Below are 17187 nucleotides of genomic sequence, written 5' to 3' on the forward strand. Positions count from 1 at the left end.
ATTTCTGATATACAACCTGTCAAACGTGTCTTTGCATGTACAATACCAAATTTTTGGAGCACTCGGCTTTAATTTCCGTGAGGGTGCCGAGCATGAAAACCCTTCAGCTTGTATAAACATTGCTGCCAGTGCGCTGACAACAATGAAGAACGTGGATGCATCGCACTCATTTCGACCTCCCCTCAGCTTTCATACCTATAGCTCATGAAATGCTTAGTTTCCCCATTATGTTTCTAGTATTGAGAAAAAACTAAGAAGCAGCCTTAGTTTCCTATAAAGCTCCCCATCTGTGCAACCAATCCCTGATACGATTAAGCTCCTCTTTTCGCTGACTGACATAGGACTGACTGTCCGGCTGAAGGGCGTCGCAGTCCTTCCTCTCCCTCCTCCCCTGCACAGCGCCGATACAAAAAAAATAAAACTTTCCTGCCGGCTGCTGCATTTCTACTTCGCTTTGGCGGCTATCTGTAGCGGCGCGCTCACGGCCGCATGCACAGCCGTTTGCGCAGACGGCCGTCCTTTCATCTTTCTTCCCTCGCAGACCGTGGGCTGACACTGTGATTCATCCGAGCAAGTTTAGCCGCTGCCTTCGTGTGCCTGTGCGGCGCTTTTAACTGGCAGCGCTCGGCCGAGTTGTTTAAATGTGTTTATGTGCAGGACAAATATTGTGGATTTAGCACGTAGCCTAATCTCTCATGGTCGGGTCCTATCCGAGTAGCTGCGAGGGCAGCGTGAAAAGGAGATTACAGAGACAAAGAGCTCTACCTACCTGCATACTGGAGGGGTGGGGAGCGTGAAATCAAGATAGATTTTGCAAAAATCTAAGCCTGTCTGTTTGTTTCCAGGGTTAAATGAAGCTGAATGAAGAAATAACCACATCACGTTTTTTGTTTTTTTTAAAAGGCAAATGGTTAAATTGGCTTTATATACGGTTGTTTTTTCTAGTTTTGGGAGGAGGGTGGGTGTGTGTGTGGGGTGTATTATGGAACCTCTTTTAAAAAGAACAGCTGGATGATGCTGAATGGGCCCTTTGAGCTTTGCACTGCTTGGAAAATGTCAGACACAATGACCCCATCAAAAATGAGAAGTGCAACGAAAATGGCAGTAAAAGCATTTGGAAGAGTCCACACCAGGACTGCTCCTTGGGCTATTCTCCACACACACACACCCATCGGTGAGAATTTTGCGCAGCGTGAGGTGCATATGTGTGTCCACCCGACTGCGTCTACACGTATCTGCCAGCTGCTTATTTGTATGCTCTGTCACACACGTGTACACACACGCGCGAGCCCACGCCAGAGACACAGCCATTGTGTGTCCGCAGAGTCACAGATGGCTGCCACGAGTCATGCACTCAAGAGATGAACGAGAAGCGAAGGACTCACCTGAAGATCCTCTCAGGGGCCTGCTCGCCGGTAACCAGGTCATAGCCCTTCTCCAAGTTAGCGTACGGCCAAGGACTTGACAAAGAAGAGGGAACACAAGATTGAAGGCGGCCATTTGGTTTTCAATGTAATGCCACTTACAACTCAACAGTCATTGCTTTTAAATGCAAAACAGCAAATGTATTTTTCACGAATAATGATCTTTAAGTTGCGCGGTTTAAATATTGATGAACGCAAGCTCAAAGTCAAGAAGAACGTCGCTTGATCAAAAGTTCTCAGCTGGATGAGATCCCCCCCCTCTGTCTTCTGCTACTCCCGCGAGCGAGTGAGTGGAAGTTTAATTGTGTCTGGACCGAATCCAGCTGATGACAGGTGCTTAAATAACAACCAGCGACTGGGCCACGCCAGCTAATCGTCAAACAAGGTCAGAGTCGGCGACAGACGTCAACTTCTCTCCCTATCACGGCCCATTTTAGTGATTTAACTCCACTGTCACGCTTTCTCTCCCCCAGTTCCCCTCTTCGGTTTCATTGTAACTTTCCCCTTCTACCCGATTCCATCTTAAAAGTCTACTTCCTCATGTGAAAAGACCCAGCGCTTATATTTTACCTTCCTGGTGGTCAATTCTGAAAGCCTACAGTAAGTTGTTAGATTAATTTTCTTGCTCACGACAGTCAATACATCAAAGCGAACAGTTCGCCTTTACATTATGTGAAGTTAATAAAGAGCGCTAACAGAATTGTAGGTAGTGACTGTGAAATCATCTGTAAGGTAAACGTAGTACAAGTCTTTATATATAAAACTGTGATTAGCAGTGAGGACTCACCCTTCGTTGCGACCCCAGTCGCTGCGAACGCAGAGGTGTTTATGGACGGGGTCCGGGGAATAACCCTCGTGACAGCTGCATTCTCCTGCGGCGAAGACAAGAAAACGAGGCAGACATATTTATTTATCCCCAGCAGATGAATAAATCACCATGTAAGTCACCCTGGCGTCCTCATTCATTAGAGATGTATCAAATAAGCAGTTGCTATGCTACGTAATTTTGCGGCTTACTCTCTGCGGAGAGAAAAGCTGGAATACATTTACAGTGACAGTGGTAACCAAAATTAGAAGCAATCAACCAGTTGGATGGTGCAGCAAAAAGCCGTCGTGGTGAAGTTGCATGTTCCCACTACTTTACACTGTCTGGCCCAAACAAAAGTCACCACCAAAAAAATAAAAATAAATAAAAAGGTCACACACTCACACTTTTGTTGGACCGCCTTTAGCTTTGATTACAATACGCATCCACTGGGCAAAGCCTTCTCCAGCACATCCCAAAGTTTCTCAATGGGGTTAAGGTCTGAACTCTGTGGTGGCCAATCCATGTGTGAAAATGATGTCTCATGCTCCTCGAACCACTCTTTTACAATTTGAGCCCCATGAATCCTAACGTTGTCATCTTGGAATATACCCCGTGACATCAGGGCCAAAAAAATCCATTGATGGAATAACCTGGTCATTCAGTATATTCAGGTAGTCAGCTGACCTCATTCTTTGGGCGCATAATGTTGCTGAACCTAGACCTGAGCAACTGCAGCAACCCCAGATCATAGCACTGCCCCCACAGACTTGTACAGTAGGCACTAGGCATGATGGGTACATCACTTCATCTGCCTCTCTTCTTACCCTGATGCCCCCATCACTCTGGAGCAGGGTAAATCTGGACTCATCAGACCACATGACCTTCTTCCATTGCGCCAGAGTCCGGTCTTTATGCTCCCTAGCAAACGGAAGCCTTTTTTTCCGGTTAGCCTCACTGATCAGTGGTTTTCTTAAGACTACACAGCTGCTCAGTCCCAATCCCTTGAGTTCCCTTCGCATTGTACGTGTGGAAATGCTCTTACTTTCACTATTAAACATAGCAATGAGTCCTACTGTTGTTTTTCTTCGATTTGATTTTTTACAGTTGCCCATTAGAGTTGAATAAATCTGATTAGTTGTGCACACACGCTGGTACAACCTTGAATCCGTGACGTGTGTTCCATTGACTCAAATTCTGGCTGAAAAAAAAAAAACAACCGGCTTACTACGTTCCCTCCCTGCGTCTCTCCTCAAGCCTTTCATCATCTTCACCGAGGCATCTCCAACCTTGAAAGTTTTGAGTCTCTGCGCGAGATCTAAGTTCAGGCTGCCAAATTGGCTGCCAACTGGGCAGCTCAGGTCAATGCTTCGCCTCGCTGGCGCTTGTGCATCCAGCAAGCCATTAACTTTAAATACCACCCCGTTGTTTGCTGTATTGAAAGCCTTATCAATGCACGGCAACGTCTTAATAAATCCTTTGATCTGCTATTAATAGAGGCCATTAGTAAATATTAAACCGTATGCGGATTATCTCCTTGAAATGTAATCTGAGCTTTAAAAGAAGCACATAAGTGTGCAAAAAAAACAACAACAAAAAACTAAAGAATTGAGGGTGCTGCCTGCGTGATGCCTTTTAAGTGGATGGATGCATTTGTGTATTGATACCTTCACCTACCTCCCTATTAGCAGTGCTCCCACAATAAATGCACCTGGCTGCTTTCTCTTGACCTATATGGAAGCGTAACACTGGAAAAATGTGTAATGGCCACCCCGGCAGCCCCATTCACATTTTATCACTTAGTGGTTAATAATTTATCAGGGGAGTTTATAGGACTCAAGACTCACTCGAGGGGGATTCGGGCGAAGAGCGGCAACAAACGCGGTTTTTACTTCCTCGCGTCCGTTTCATGGGCTTACTTAAAGAGCAAGAGCTCTTGAAACGCCTCCGCTTTAAAATGTGGACGAAAGTCGACGGCAGCAAAACTCAAATGGCCCTTTCAAATAAAAGATAACTGAAGGGCGCAGATATTGCCGGATAACTGTTGCATCCATGACGAGAATTGGTTTTCATCATTTCAGCAGGGAGCTATTAGTTATTTGGTCCATCACACAATATTTTCCTAAAGTCTCATTCTGCTGGTTTCAGTAAGTCCTGTAAATAGAGGCCTGCAGGTGTTGCTCAGTACTGTATAGCCACTGAGAGGTTTCCTGAATTTGTAAATACTTGGTCAGACTGGTGGTTTGGGTTAAAATTACGTCTTTGCTAAGGCCGAAGGACATTTCTCGTCATGGCTACTTGGTAAGGGGAACAACAATAGCCTCGCCAAGTTAAATCCCATCCCACCTTCCCTCTTCTTATTGGTTGAACATCAACATGTCATTTTGGGGTATTGTTCTGAATACTGATACTGTCCCATGTGCACGGTTTATGTTCTCCAAACACACATACACACACGTTCCCATTTCCCACTGCTGCCCTTTACGTAGACGTTTAACCTACTGATATTTGATCCTTCCTGACTGCCAGAGGCTGCGCACGGTAAAATCAATCTTGCACATATGAAGTCACATCACACGCTACCGGTTACATTTTGTAGTGGTAGCTTCATTTTTCCTTCTGTGCTTTCACCTGTCTGCGTGCTAGGAGCTGGAAACTGTTTTTTTTCCCATTAATAGTCTGTTAACAGTTAGGCTAACAACAGACAGCGTCCCGAGTTATTTATTTATATATATATTTTTTGTCTTACATGTGTAAGCACATAAATTTACATAGCAAAGTCTGATTTGCTAGTCAGAATGCCTGACTGCACCTCTGATTAATTGGAGAGGAGAAATGGGAGCAGGGTGAATCCAGGAGTACAACTGACAAGAGTGTGCCAGCCTCTGACAAATCGGGAGTCGGGAAGTTTTTGGTTCAAGAAGACATATTTAATGGCCACCATTCTTTTTTGGGGGGGCGAGGGGGGGTTACACCAAGCAGAGAGTTAATCAATACATGGATGACCTGAGTTTCTTTTCTGCAAGCAAGCTGCCAGCAAAGCAAGATGCAGGGACTTGGTATCCTTGCATCGAGTCAGGTAATACATCTGTTGGATACCAAAAACAATTGTTCATACTTGGACGTATTATTCTAGATTTATTTATGTATACCTAGGGCATAAATACTATGGCCGTAAAAAAAAAAAAAAGGTTCTGCAAGAGCTGTCAAAAATATGCAAATATCCGTGAGCGTGTAATAGACACACTGGTCCACCGCATCGCATTTTCACTTGCCTGAGAATGAAAAAGTGCATAAAGTTGCAGTGACCGCAATCAGAAACACAGACCAAACTCCGCGTTCGACAGTTGGGGCGGCGGAGTGAGTCACCCACGGGACTCCAACCCAGGAGACCGGTGTTCATTTCCACTTGGATTAGGTTTAGAAAAAAAATAAAAAAACGTTGCGCTTTGGGTTAAAATAGACCCTGTCATCATTAACTACCACAAACTCAATTTTAGAGGTTTCCAGGGTGGCGAGTCTCATCCCTCTGAGGCGCTGGCACTGAATAAATGATCACCTCATGCTGGTTCTGTACCACGGCAGGGTACTTCTTACTTCTTAGCCGGGGCAAAAAAATTTAACAGTGATGCCGTACCCTCTGGTCGGTCTCTTACGTGTTTTGGTGTGTTAACTGGGCTAACACATGCACACACAAACAAGCAATTAAACAACCTAAATGTTGCTCTACATTTAACATATCACAGTTTGCATTACTCTGTTTACAGTCTATAGCTGCCCTTGCCCCGTGCTAATGTAGCAATTAGGCAAAGTATGCAAAAAACACAGTTTCTCTGTTTAGGTCAAACATGAACCCCTCTAATTTTGCCAGAAATAATTTTTAATTATTATTATTATAGTATTTTTACTAATCTCTTTTGTTTTCACATCAGCAGTCTGCAATGCAGCTGATCTCATTTGGATAAAAGTGATGATAAATTACCGTAAGCAAGTTATTATTTGTGTGCGAATCAGTAATTAGCGCCTCTCACTAGTAATTATAAATTGTGTGTTTTGCTTTGTTTGCTTGAATGGTTCTGAATGATGATCTGTCTTGATAACCGAGACAGGTGAGAAGTCAGATATCTGGAAGTTCTTGTTTTATATTTGGACTTGAGAACAACAAGGAAGAAAACCCGTCCCTGCCTTGCTCCATCCTAACTGTCGTAGCGTTCTTCGTCTCCTCTTAGCTCTTGTGTCTGCTTGTGTCAAAAGGTCAATGCGCCACTTTTCAAAATACAACCAGCATCGTAGTGACAGCTATAAATCGCCTTTCCCATCTAAATCAGATATTAGAGAAGTTGGACTGCGCTGTTTACAACTAGACGCTCGTTATTTAGAAGGATAGATTATTCAGAGCAATGAACTAGACGCATTTTAGCTTAGCATTGTAGCTTATACTTAAGCACAAACAGCAGTGCAGCTGCACTGAAGAGGCTCAGGTATCGCACGACCATATGCGCAGGCCCTAAGGATGCGAAATGACCCGTTTCCCAAATTATTTCCACCTTGTTTCAGATGAGCCGCACCAGCCTGGAAGCACATTTTATCCCCCCGTAATCTGACACACACCTTGCAAGCAATCAGTGAAATGTGGCTCCTTTCTTTCCACTAATCCATTTAAGGGAGGATCAAGCAATTAACGGGAAGATTTATGCCCGGTTGATTACACATTCCGCCGAATTAACTAACCCCTTGCACAACTCGCGGGCGTCTGCTCCGTGCGTCGGTTTCTCTGCTTTTAAAAAACCCGGCGCAGACATTGTTCAGGCGCGTTATTGTGGCTGGTAAGGATGAGACACTTAAACTGGCTGGAGTTATTCTTTCTGATGCTCGGTAACAGCGGCGCAGCACCGTGTACCACAAACAAGCGTGACAGGGACGAGTTGCGCAGCGTTAGTTAATGAAAAAGACTTTTTAAAAAGATAAAGGCAGCAGTAAGGAAAAAAAAAAAACTACTCAGAGAGGAAAGGAAATTGTGATTGTGTGGCCATTAAACGTGAATGTCACTGAGCTGCTAATGCACTATGGCGAATGCGCTCCTTTTACTGTCTGCACTCGGCTGCGGTTATCTCGAGTTTCTAGGACGACAGTGGGCACATCAGAACAATCCCTGTTTTGTTGCTGATGGTGACTCATTGACGTCATTATTTTTAATTTTCTTTCCATTTAATATGTTTTTTTTTTTAAGATTCTGCTTGTATACACTGTAAATTTAGGGTTAGGGAAGTTCATTTACAGGTTTCAATGAGCAATGAGGTACGGTTACTAAGTCTAGCAACGTTATCGCTTTATTTCAGTGATGAGAATTGGCATTTCGATGTCACACTTGTTGGCCTTTAACGAATCTCACCCATGAGCTGCGCCTTCTCAACAGTTCTTCCTTATGCCGCCTCGATAAATCAGATTCTTGTTTTAGGCAGACGGCAAGCGCAAATTGAACATATGCCCCGAGGGCTTGGATAAAATGGGTTAACTCGCTGATGCCAAAAGTTATGGTTGACTGATAAGAACATACTGTTATCCTAATTTGGAGCTAATCACCTGTGATTGCAAATGGCCATTTGATGGCAACGATTATCCGACTGCGCTCACCCAGTCCCTTCCCCGTTACATTCCAACCAGGTGTCAGGCGCACCACTTTAGGCCGCACACGGGGATAGTCACTATTACACGAGATCCGTTCGCATTTGCCACTGGTCCTTCTTCTCCACCTCTTGCATTTGCTCTCACTTCAGCCACTCTTAGGTTCTAAATTAAGAAGCATTACATCTTAAATGGAAGCAACCTCTTGAGAGCAAAAACCATCTCTCCTCCTGCCGCATTACATCACGCTATGAAAAATGATATGTGTCATTGCAATGATTTCTCGTTTCTCTCTCTGGCTGCGTGGGGGATTTTCACATTTCAAGGTCCATGGTGTTGGCACGGAAAAGAGTTATTGTTGGTCTGATGCCTATTTGTGCTTGTTATAATATTTCCAAGTTGAGAAGCCATTCTGCCCAAAGACCTCGGGCAGATTCAATATGAGTTTTCTCCAAGGAGAAAATGTAGTTGTGTGTGTGTGTGTGTGTGTGGACATGCAAGTAGTGCATCTGTTGAATACCACCTTAAGCTAAAGCAACGGTAAACGCATGTTACACACCTCAGGAGCTTCAGTTCCGATTAGATGAGGTTGGAGGAGTCAAGGAGAAGTAGTTTTTAATGAGGAAAACGAAAGGCAGGTGAAGAGGTATAAAGGTCTTCATGAAGTTGTTGTTGTGATGATAGATGGAAATGTGCGAGGCGTGCACTTATATGAGATTGACTGTAATAACACATAATACTGAAAGCGTTAAATTCAGTAATCATGTTGTCATGACTGCTTCCTAGATGCATCGTTAGAAAAAGTATTCTGACATTTACAGGAGAAGTAAATAACACTGACCATCTTGTGGCAATACAATGTTTTGCAGGGAAACATTTGGACGTGGCATTCGTGTGGATTTTACTTAGACATGTAGCACGCACCTAGACCAGACCAGACACCCCTACCTCATAGCAATGACACTCCTTGACGGCAGCAGCAAAAATGTGAAAAACAGCACAAGGTGTTAACCTGGCCTCTAAATTCTCTAGACCCCAAACTGATCAAGTATCTGCAGGATCCAGCGGAAGAAGCCTGATCCACAGAGGCCCCTCCCCTCAATCCATAGGACCCAAAGGCCCCCATTAACAACATTTTGTTGACAGACACCACAGGACATCCTCAGAAGGCCCATGTCCATTCTCTGATGAGTCACAACTGTTTTGTAGGCACAAGGGAGACCTACACAATATTAGGCAATAATGTTATGGCAGATCAGTGTATATATACACATGTATGTTTATTATCACCTCTTACATTGCCATGACAGCAAAAAATAAACAGAGATGGTCCAATAATAGTCAGTCAGAGCCCAGACAGCAGAAATAGCTGCAGCGTACCATTCGTCCACTGACCTCCACGCTCACTGTTGAGTCCTGGAGTGAAAGTGATGGCAGAGAGGATTGATTATCCAGGCACAGTGAACATGTGACTGGTAGTCAACGGTGGCAGTCAACCAGCGTGACATTGAAACAAGCTGCTGGCGCGAGATAGAACCGGAGAGAGATGACCTGCTGAAAATACATCTGCCTGTGATTATGGAGGCCAGAGAAAGCGTGTCTGTAGGTGTGTTTGCATACATGTCAGGGGGAAGTTGATGGACTAGGTTCAAATGCATGAATATGGATTTGGAATATATAGCTGTGTAGAGTACGATATGTTTCCTGATAAAAAGTGGGCATGCTTGGATTACTGAACAGAAAGTAGACCCACTTAGTTAATACAGTGAGTTAAATGTTTGTTATACCTGGGGTATAACTTAAAGGGGAACTACTGTTTTTTTACAACCTGGACCTTATTTCTGGCATAAAATACAGTTGTTTACTCACCCATATAACTTTTGTGTAATTTGTATTCCTTCGGGAGGTATTTAGATCAGCGTATATCCATATAGTGGAAGTGACTGGGGCACCGAAACGCAGCCTCTAAATAGTACACTATCTGCCGCGAAACTCGTTAATTTCACCAATATTTTGTTATCGTACGCTAGTGCTATTCACCGTTGAGTCCGGAGTTAGCTGTTCTCATCATCCGGGGTCTGTAGATTGACCTACAGATGACCCAGTCACTCCCACTGCATGGATATACGCTGATCTAATTATCTCCCGAAGGAATACAAACTACAAAAAAGTTATATGGGTGAGTAAACGACCGTATTTCATGCCAGAAATAAGGTCCAGATTGTAAAAAACAGTAGTTGCCCTTTAACGCTGATGCTTACAGATGTTGATGCTGAAAAAGTATTTTCTATATTTATATTGGAACATGTCACCATGTCATAGCCCAGCTTTTATACAACACAGTCTCATGGCAGTTTTCTAAAAGGTCACAAAATCTTATCTCTTGGTTTATTTCTATGGCCATGATTTAAACCGTCTAGAGAATGCGGTCCAAATATGTGGACTTTCATATTGTGTTGCTCTTTTCTCTACCTTCTTGTCACCACCTGGCCAAGTCCAGGAAACAAAAAAAGGTTCAGGTTTAGAAAAGATCATAGTTCGTCTTAAAATACACCCTTGCCAATATTCCCCGTGGTGCATCACAAAATGTAAGGCCCACTATCTCCAAAGACACTTTTGTTCCTGACATACGGGGGGAAAAAAGGAGAGCTTCAGTTCAAGGACACAAATCACTTTAATTAAATCTCGTGACTACTTCTCGAACTCCCATGAGACTGCGGTATTTCATTAAATGGATGCAAAAATTATTCCCACTGGATGAAGGAGCGCCGAAAGAGCAGCAGCAGCCCCACTGCCAGGTGGATGAAGCTATATTTGTATTCTTCTCCCTCGTCCCTATCAGAATATGTATCAGTTTTTCTAATATCATAGTCATGCGTAGCGTCCTCCCCTCAGTGGCAAAGGATGTCCTTCAATGTCCCTTTCCAAAAAGTTACAACATTGTCGATTATTCAGCGAAAAAATGTCTTCCCCACTCGACACAGAGTGACTATGCAGTTACCCCAGTGTGAACACAATCCTTCACAAGTATGTCTGTGTTTTGACGAAACTGGGAAACTAAACTAATAATTGCTCTTGTACAGCTATCTTTCTGAGGACCAGTTTGAGTTTTACACCATCGAAGTGAGGACATATGTGCAAAGTGAGGACATTTTGGCCAGTCCTCACTTCTTTACAAGGCTATTGAAGGCTGCGAAAAAAAACTGAGGTACAGGGTAGGGCCAGATAATAAAGCCTAAACCTCTTTAATTCAACATGTAATCTAGGTTCTTCGTTTCTTCGAAGTCAAAAAGAATCCTTGAAGACGATCCAAGTTTGATGCAAGCAGAGTTTATTCCCAAAAAGAAATTAACCCGAGTAAAGGGCTCTCTTGGAAATACCCGTGTCTTTTCCTACCATATAAGGTCTTCTTTCTAGCTCAATCTACACCCTCTGTGTGTCACAATTGTTTTCACCTCGTCTTCCAGGTGGCACATACTCAATCGTTAGCAGTACTACACACCCATGCGTGATCTGACTGGAGGCCTTTCTGTCCCCAATCTGCTGAGTTAGCATTACTCACACTTCCATATATGGTCTGATAAGAGTCAGTCCTGTCCTCCAGATTGCTGCCAGTTTTCTTGCACCTGTCTTTTTGGGTGTACAGCTTCATGCGGTTCATCTACCGGTCAGGGTCATACGGCTGTGTTCTTTTCTCCCTCTGTCTAACTGCAGGTTGGTTACACGATTAAAGACATTGTGTTCAACCTTATGTGGTGTTAATTCAATAGTTCGGTTATACGAGTAAACCTCATAGATATGGTGTTAATTCAATCAACACTTCAAATCATTATTTTTCTTAACAAGGGTGAAGATTCGCTTTAGGGTAAAGGTAACAATTAGGTTAGGATTAGGGTAAGGGTTAAGGTTAGGCACTTGGTTAAGATGGTTTGGGTTAGAGTAGGGAATGCATTGTGTCAATAATGTCCTCACAAAGACAGCCATACAGACATGCAAGTGTGTGTGTGTACGTTCTTGTACAAATATCTTTCTGAGGACCAGTTTGAGTTTTACACCATCTAAGTGAGGACATTTGTCCAAAGTGAGGACATTTTGGCTGGTTCTCACTTCTTTACAAGGTCATTGGAGGGTTAAGACTTAGGGTTTTAGGGTAAAGGTTACAATTAGGTTATGGTTAGGATTAGGGTAGGGGTCCACGGAATGCATTATGTCAATGAATGTCCTCACAAAGATAGCCATACAGACATTTGTGTGTGTGTGCTTGTATACCCATCTTTCTGAGGACCAGTTTGAGTTTTACACCAAAGTGAGGACACTTGTCCAAAGTGAGGACATTTTGGCTAGTTCTCACTTCTTTACGAGGCTATTTGAGGGTTAAGACTATGTTTTAGGGTAAAGGTTACAATAAGGTTTTAGGACTAGGGTAAGGCTCATGGTTAGGGGCTATATATATTAATGTTTGACACACAGTGGTTCGTCCTATTGATAATAGGATAATATTAATAACAGCAGTAATAAATGAGTGTGTGATGAATGTGTGAATGTGTGTGTGTGTGTTTGTGTTCATGTGACAGAGACAGAGTCTGTTATAATAGAGGATAGTTATGTAAATAGAAAAGCGCTTTTGAAAAACACCTTTAATTTTGCTGCCGAATGGATGCGATTGCCCTAAGGAGATACAACATACTTGAAGGTAATTACTGATCAAATAATCTTGCTGCTGAAAAAGGACAGATGAAACGAGAAATAAATGGACGGCGACAAGAAGACGGAGCGAGACAGTGGTACTAACAAAGTGAGAACGCTGAATGTGCCGGGGTCTGAATGAGTAAATGACTCCGAAATTGAATTACAACCATTAATGAGCTCCCATCGCAGAAACGTGCACATTCGGAATCCACAAGCACACATAACTACTTTGGCATCTTCGAGTGCACTGGCTGAGTTAAGTGTCTGGAGCTCTAATACATTATGCATCAGCTCTCAACATGTCCTTGACCAGGGTTACATAAATTTCACATACATTACAGATGTAATCCATTCTAATGAGCTTAGACTTTATCTAGTTGGGCACGAAAAACACAAGGGAGATACGCCACTCAAGGTAAGATAAATATCATAATGCTGCGTGCTCACTTTTGTTGGCGTAGTTTTAATGTCAGCACAAGTACACGCAAAATACTATACAAGCTGCAGTACAAACTCTACTGCAGTGGTGGCTGGTAGGGGGAAAAACGACATTGAGGGCATTTGCTTACACATTAGGAAAGTTGTCTGGCCGGAGAAATTGACGTAAAAGCGAAAAAAAGACTGGTTAATTTTCTCAAGAACACAATCGTTTGTCAGGATGCAATGCCAAACTAATGCTAAATTTACATTAATTACCCTTTTTCATAAACAGAAGGAAAATGTTGATATTCTGTTTAGCTTAAAGGCCAACTGTGGTTGTGACATTTTACATAATTTTTTTAAATTATGTTTTTGGTCAGAGTGTACCAGTGGAGCCATAGCACTGGCAAATTTTAGGCCTGAGATATACTTGCTCTTAACTACACATTTGAGTGTCTCGAATATTGTCCATTTGTTTGTTGGGTTGTTGTGTACACATGAAAAGTGAAAATAAATGGACGCGGAAAGGCCGTATGGGAGAACTTGCATCAAAATATTGCACAATGACAAATAGGCTAATTAATATGAGTGAGAGTATAGGACCATCTCAGAAGTTGATATGGAAACCTGCAGAAATAGCTGGAAACAAGTTGTAGTCCAGTACATCTGTTCATGGTGGAAAGCGCTGGAAATACCAAGTGGGAATGTGACAACGTTGTGTTTTGGACAACATTTTCCTTGAGTTGGCTAAGAAATTTTGTCATTAAGCCCTTAGCTGTAACCAAACATAAACCCCATTTTTATTGTTTTATAAGGGGATAAAATGGGATTGGGAATAAGCTGGACTGTTTATACAGTCCCAAAAACATGTGTTTTAGTTAAATGAACTGTCCGTTGAACTGTCAAGGACAAAGATGTAGGTAGATCACTTTGACTTCGTGGGACTCCCAACCACACGCCTTGTGAGAGGAGTAGGAGCAGGAGTGACAGGAGGGCACCTGAGAAAGGCGATGAAAGAACTTTCAGAGGAGGCTGAAAAAGACATCTTCTGGCTCAGGCTGAGGAGGAAGGACAGGAGCTGGGAAAAGAACACCTAACCCCAACAACAGCTGCAGGGAGTAGCAGCTACTCGCTGCAGGGGGTGATAGGGAGACGTCCCTCTCAATGCCCCTCCACCAGGAGACGTTCCAGGATTAAAGGGGCGAAACATTGGTGAATAGTGGTTCCTGGCTGAAGATCCTGCAGCTGACCCTGAGCACCAGAGGAGGTGAGACAGGCAGCAATTGCCTAGCAGGAATTCCCACCTACCTGTACGTTAACTGACTTGGTCATTGTAAAAGTAGCCCGCAAGGGAAAAAAATGTCGGCACCCCTTAGCTAGGAAGCCGTTCAGACTCCTTCAAGCACTTTATTCCTCATTCTTCACATCTTAAAAATTAGAATCTAATCTCTATAAACTCAACGTTATTTGAAATATGGCTTGAAATATGTGCTTAAATCATCACTGTAAGGGATTTCAAGTCACTCATTGCCATGATTCTGCATAAGTTTGCAGCAGTACAATTCTTCCTGCACTACAACTGTACCTTTGTGTATAAGAATAAATCAGTGGAATCGTTGTTAAATTTAACTTAAGTGCTAACCTGTGTCCTGGTCACAAATCTGCTCGCAGGGCTCAGTGGTCCTCTGGCCACAGTAGTCTCGGATCCATTGCGTGGATGAATTGGTCTGGTAGTAGAGAGTAAGCTTGGCTGGATTTAGCCAATTAGAGACATCCAGGAAGCTGCCCATGCTCACCACAAAACTACTTCCTGCAAAACAAAAAAAGAGACAGAGGTTAGGTTACAAATGGAAAGTAAAACAATAAAAACGACAGGAAGGTCATGGTTGTGTGCCATTTTAAAACCCCTTTTCCTGGTCCCGCTACAAAATCAATCGTGAAAGTAGCTAATTCTTTTGTTTCCACTGTAATTTTATGTCCCATCCTGTGATCGGACTGAATTTAAATTAGGAAATTAAGACCTATAATGTGTGTACTGATGGGATTTCCTTGGTAATTGCAGTAGAGGGGCTAAAAGGGTTCCACGAGTCAATCAGTAAACGCTACGCTCATTGACGCTGACTTACGTTTCTTTTTTTACTGCTCTCAGACCAATCGTTAAATCCCGATCACTGAACAAGATTATCCCTAATTGATGCCAATGAGTTTCAGCTCCAAAGGGAGCTGGCGGAGAGATTGCGCTTCAGCTCTTTGGTTAACGCAAAGATTCAGATACGGCTACACTGTGCGCAGCATTTCTTTGTGCCTTCAAAGTGCATTTAAAACTCTGATGATTTACGCGTCTGAGTCACGGGGGAAAGTTGCAGGTCCTTTGCCCGCAGCAAAGTGCACAATTCAGATGAGAAATCCCCAGCGAAGGATGCTTTAACCTTACATTATGCAGCAAATAAAGCAATAATATCCCAAGCCTCATATATTCTTTTTATTTAAATTATTTTTTTTTTAGCTTTTTTCTTTCTGAACATGTCGGCTGTTGCACATTCCTGACAGACCACAATGCCATTTGCCTCCTCCCACACACATGAAGTCACCGACTGCTTCTTATCACTTGACGGGAAAGCTTTTGACTGGGACAACCTGATCCACACAACGCCTCACAAAAAATACACTCACATGTTGAAAAGTTTTCTTCGCCGGTTATGCGTCAAGCAACTATTTTAATAAACTGAGTAATCGTGCTCCTGAGCCTCCCTATATAAAGGCAAAAGCATGCCCACCAAAGTGCCAAAAGGCTAAAATACACAAAAAAGAATCTCCAGGAGAGCTCCCTGAAAGAACCTCCCAGGTCAAGATGACCACAGGTGAGCATAAAATGGCCCTTTTTCCTGCAGCACCGCAAGCTTAGTGAACACATGTGCCAGCGGCTGCTCATTTGCAGAGAGCCCAGATAAATCTGCCGGCTCCAGCTCCGGCTCACGCGGCGAGCAGGCAATTGCGAGATTATGTGCTGCTTTCTCCGGGACCTGCAGAGAAAACCCCACATGAGCGGTAAAGGGCATCGCTCATTTTTGCCGCGCATGCAACGTGACGCAAGCGCAGAAGAGATGGCGGCCAAAAAAAAAAAAAAAAAAAAAAAAAAAAAAACGAAATTATTTTACAAGATGAATCCCTTTCGGAAACAAAGAAAGCATCGGTGTCACGACTGCGGAGATAAGAAAAGAAATATAGCGCGCGTCGCGGTCGGGTGCAGCCCCCCCGGAAAACATTTACACCGACTTACCGCGTGAGTTTGATGTATTTTATGCTTTCGTGCCGTGCTCTTGTGTGCATTACTTTATTAATTCTGTTGTTTATGCATTGTAGGGTTATGGCAATTAAGGTACATTGCTAAAAGATAAGGTTCTTATTATGCCTGTAGGTAATGAAAGAGTCCCACCACACTCATTAGACTTGATGTTTAAAATGCATGTCGATGATTTGATTCCAACTCTGGAGGTTATATAGCAGTAGATATTCAAATTAACATGAAAATGAAAACAAGGTCAAATTTGTGCTTGGTTTATTCAGTCCTGCTGAAACCAAATGGGCCTGCTACTCTCCATCCTCCAGCTTTTCTAGTTTCTTACTTAAAAGTTACTTTCTATCTGCATTGTATAAACCTTCTTCTTCCATGCTTGCTGCTCGTACTGCAGCCCGACCTCGTCACCCGTTTCCTCAGCCGCCTCCTACCATTGCTTCTTAAATATATAAAACCTGTTCGCAGAGGGCAGCTCACCTCGCGTGTCAGATTATGCATTTCGTTGTAAACACTGAGTCTTTTTTTCCCCTTTCTATACTCGCTCGCACCTCGCCTAATCTAACTTATACTTGCACGCGTCTCGCCCGCTTGGATTTGTTTTGTTTCGTTTACCTGTTGGATCTGTTTGTTTGCTCCGAATGCCCGCTCGCCTGCCGCCGACTGCACGCCTGCCAGGCTGCCGGGTAAAGCCGCCTTTTATCACATCCGCTCCGCCTCAGGTGTGCACTTTCTCTGAGCCCCGCGTTCCAGGACAAGTAAGTTAGTTTGCAGGGGAAAAACTAGAAGTAACGGTCCAAAGCCCTGGCTCTACTGTAACTCCTTTAGGATGCACAGAACGCGCTGTATGGAATACACAAAAACACAGAGGATGTTCCTGTTCTAAAACCCTCACCTCTAGTGAGTGTGTTGTTGTTTCTCCTGCAGGC

The 17187-nt window shown here is 43.3% G+C and overlaps 1 protein-coding gene across 1 annotated transcript in view; it reads right to left on the bottom strand.

Annotated features, from left to right (window-relative positions):
- astn2 (astrotactin 2) overlaps positions 1–17187 on the bottom strand; it is a gene marked incomplete at its 5' end in the record, with an annotated part of 268101 nt that overhangs the window by 117053 nt on the left and 133861 nt on the right. The window contains 3 exons of the mRNA XM_084572312.1: positions 1386–1460; positions 2212–2296; positions 14606–14773. Of these exons, the coding sequence (XP_084428438.1) occupies positions 1386–1460; positions 2212–2296; positions 14606–14773 (328 nt within the window). The remainder of the gene's footprint in view (positions 1–1385; positions 1461–2211; positions 2297–14605; positions 14774–17187) is intronic.

Source organism: Chelon labrosus, assembly GCF_963514085.1.
Source record: "Chelon labrosus genome assembly, chromosome: 22".
In the NCBI taxonomy this organism is placed as follows: Eukaryota; Metazoa; Chordata; class Actinopteri; order Mugiliformes; family Mugilidae; genus Chelon; species Chelon labrosus.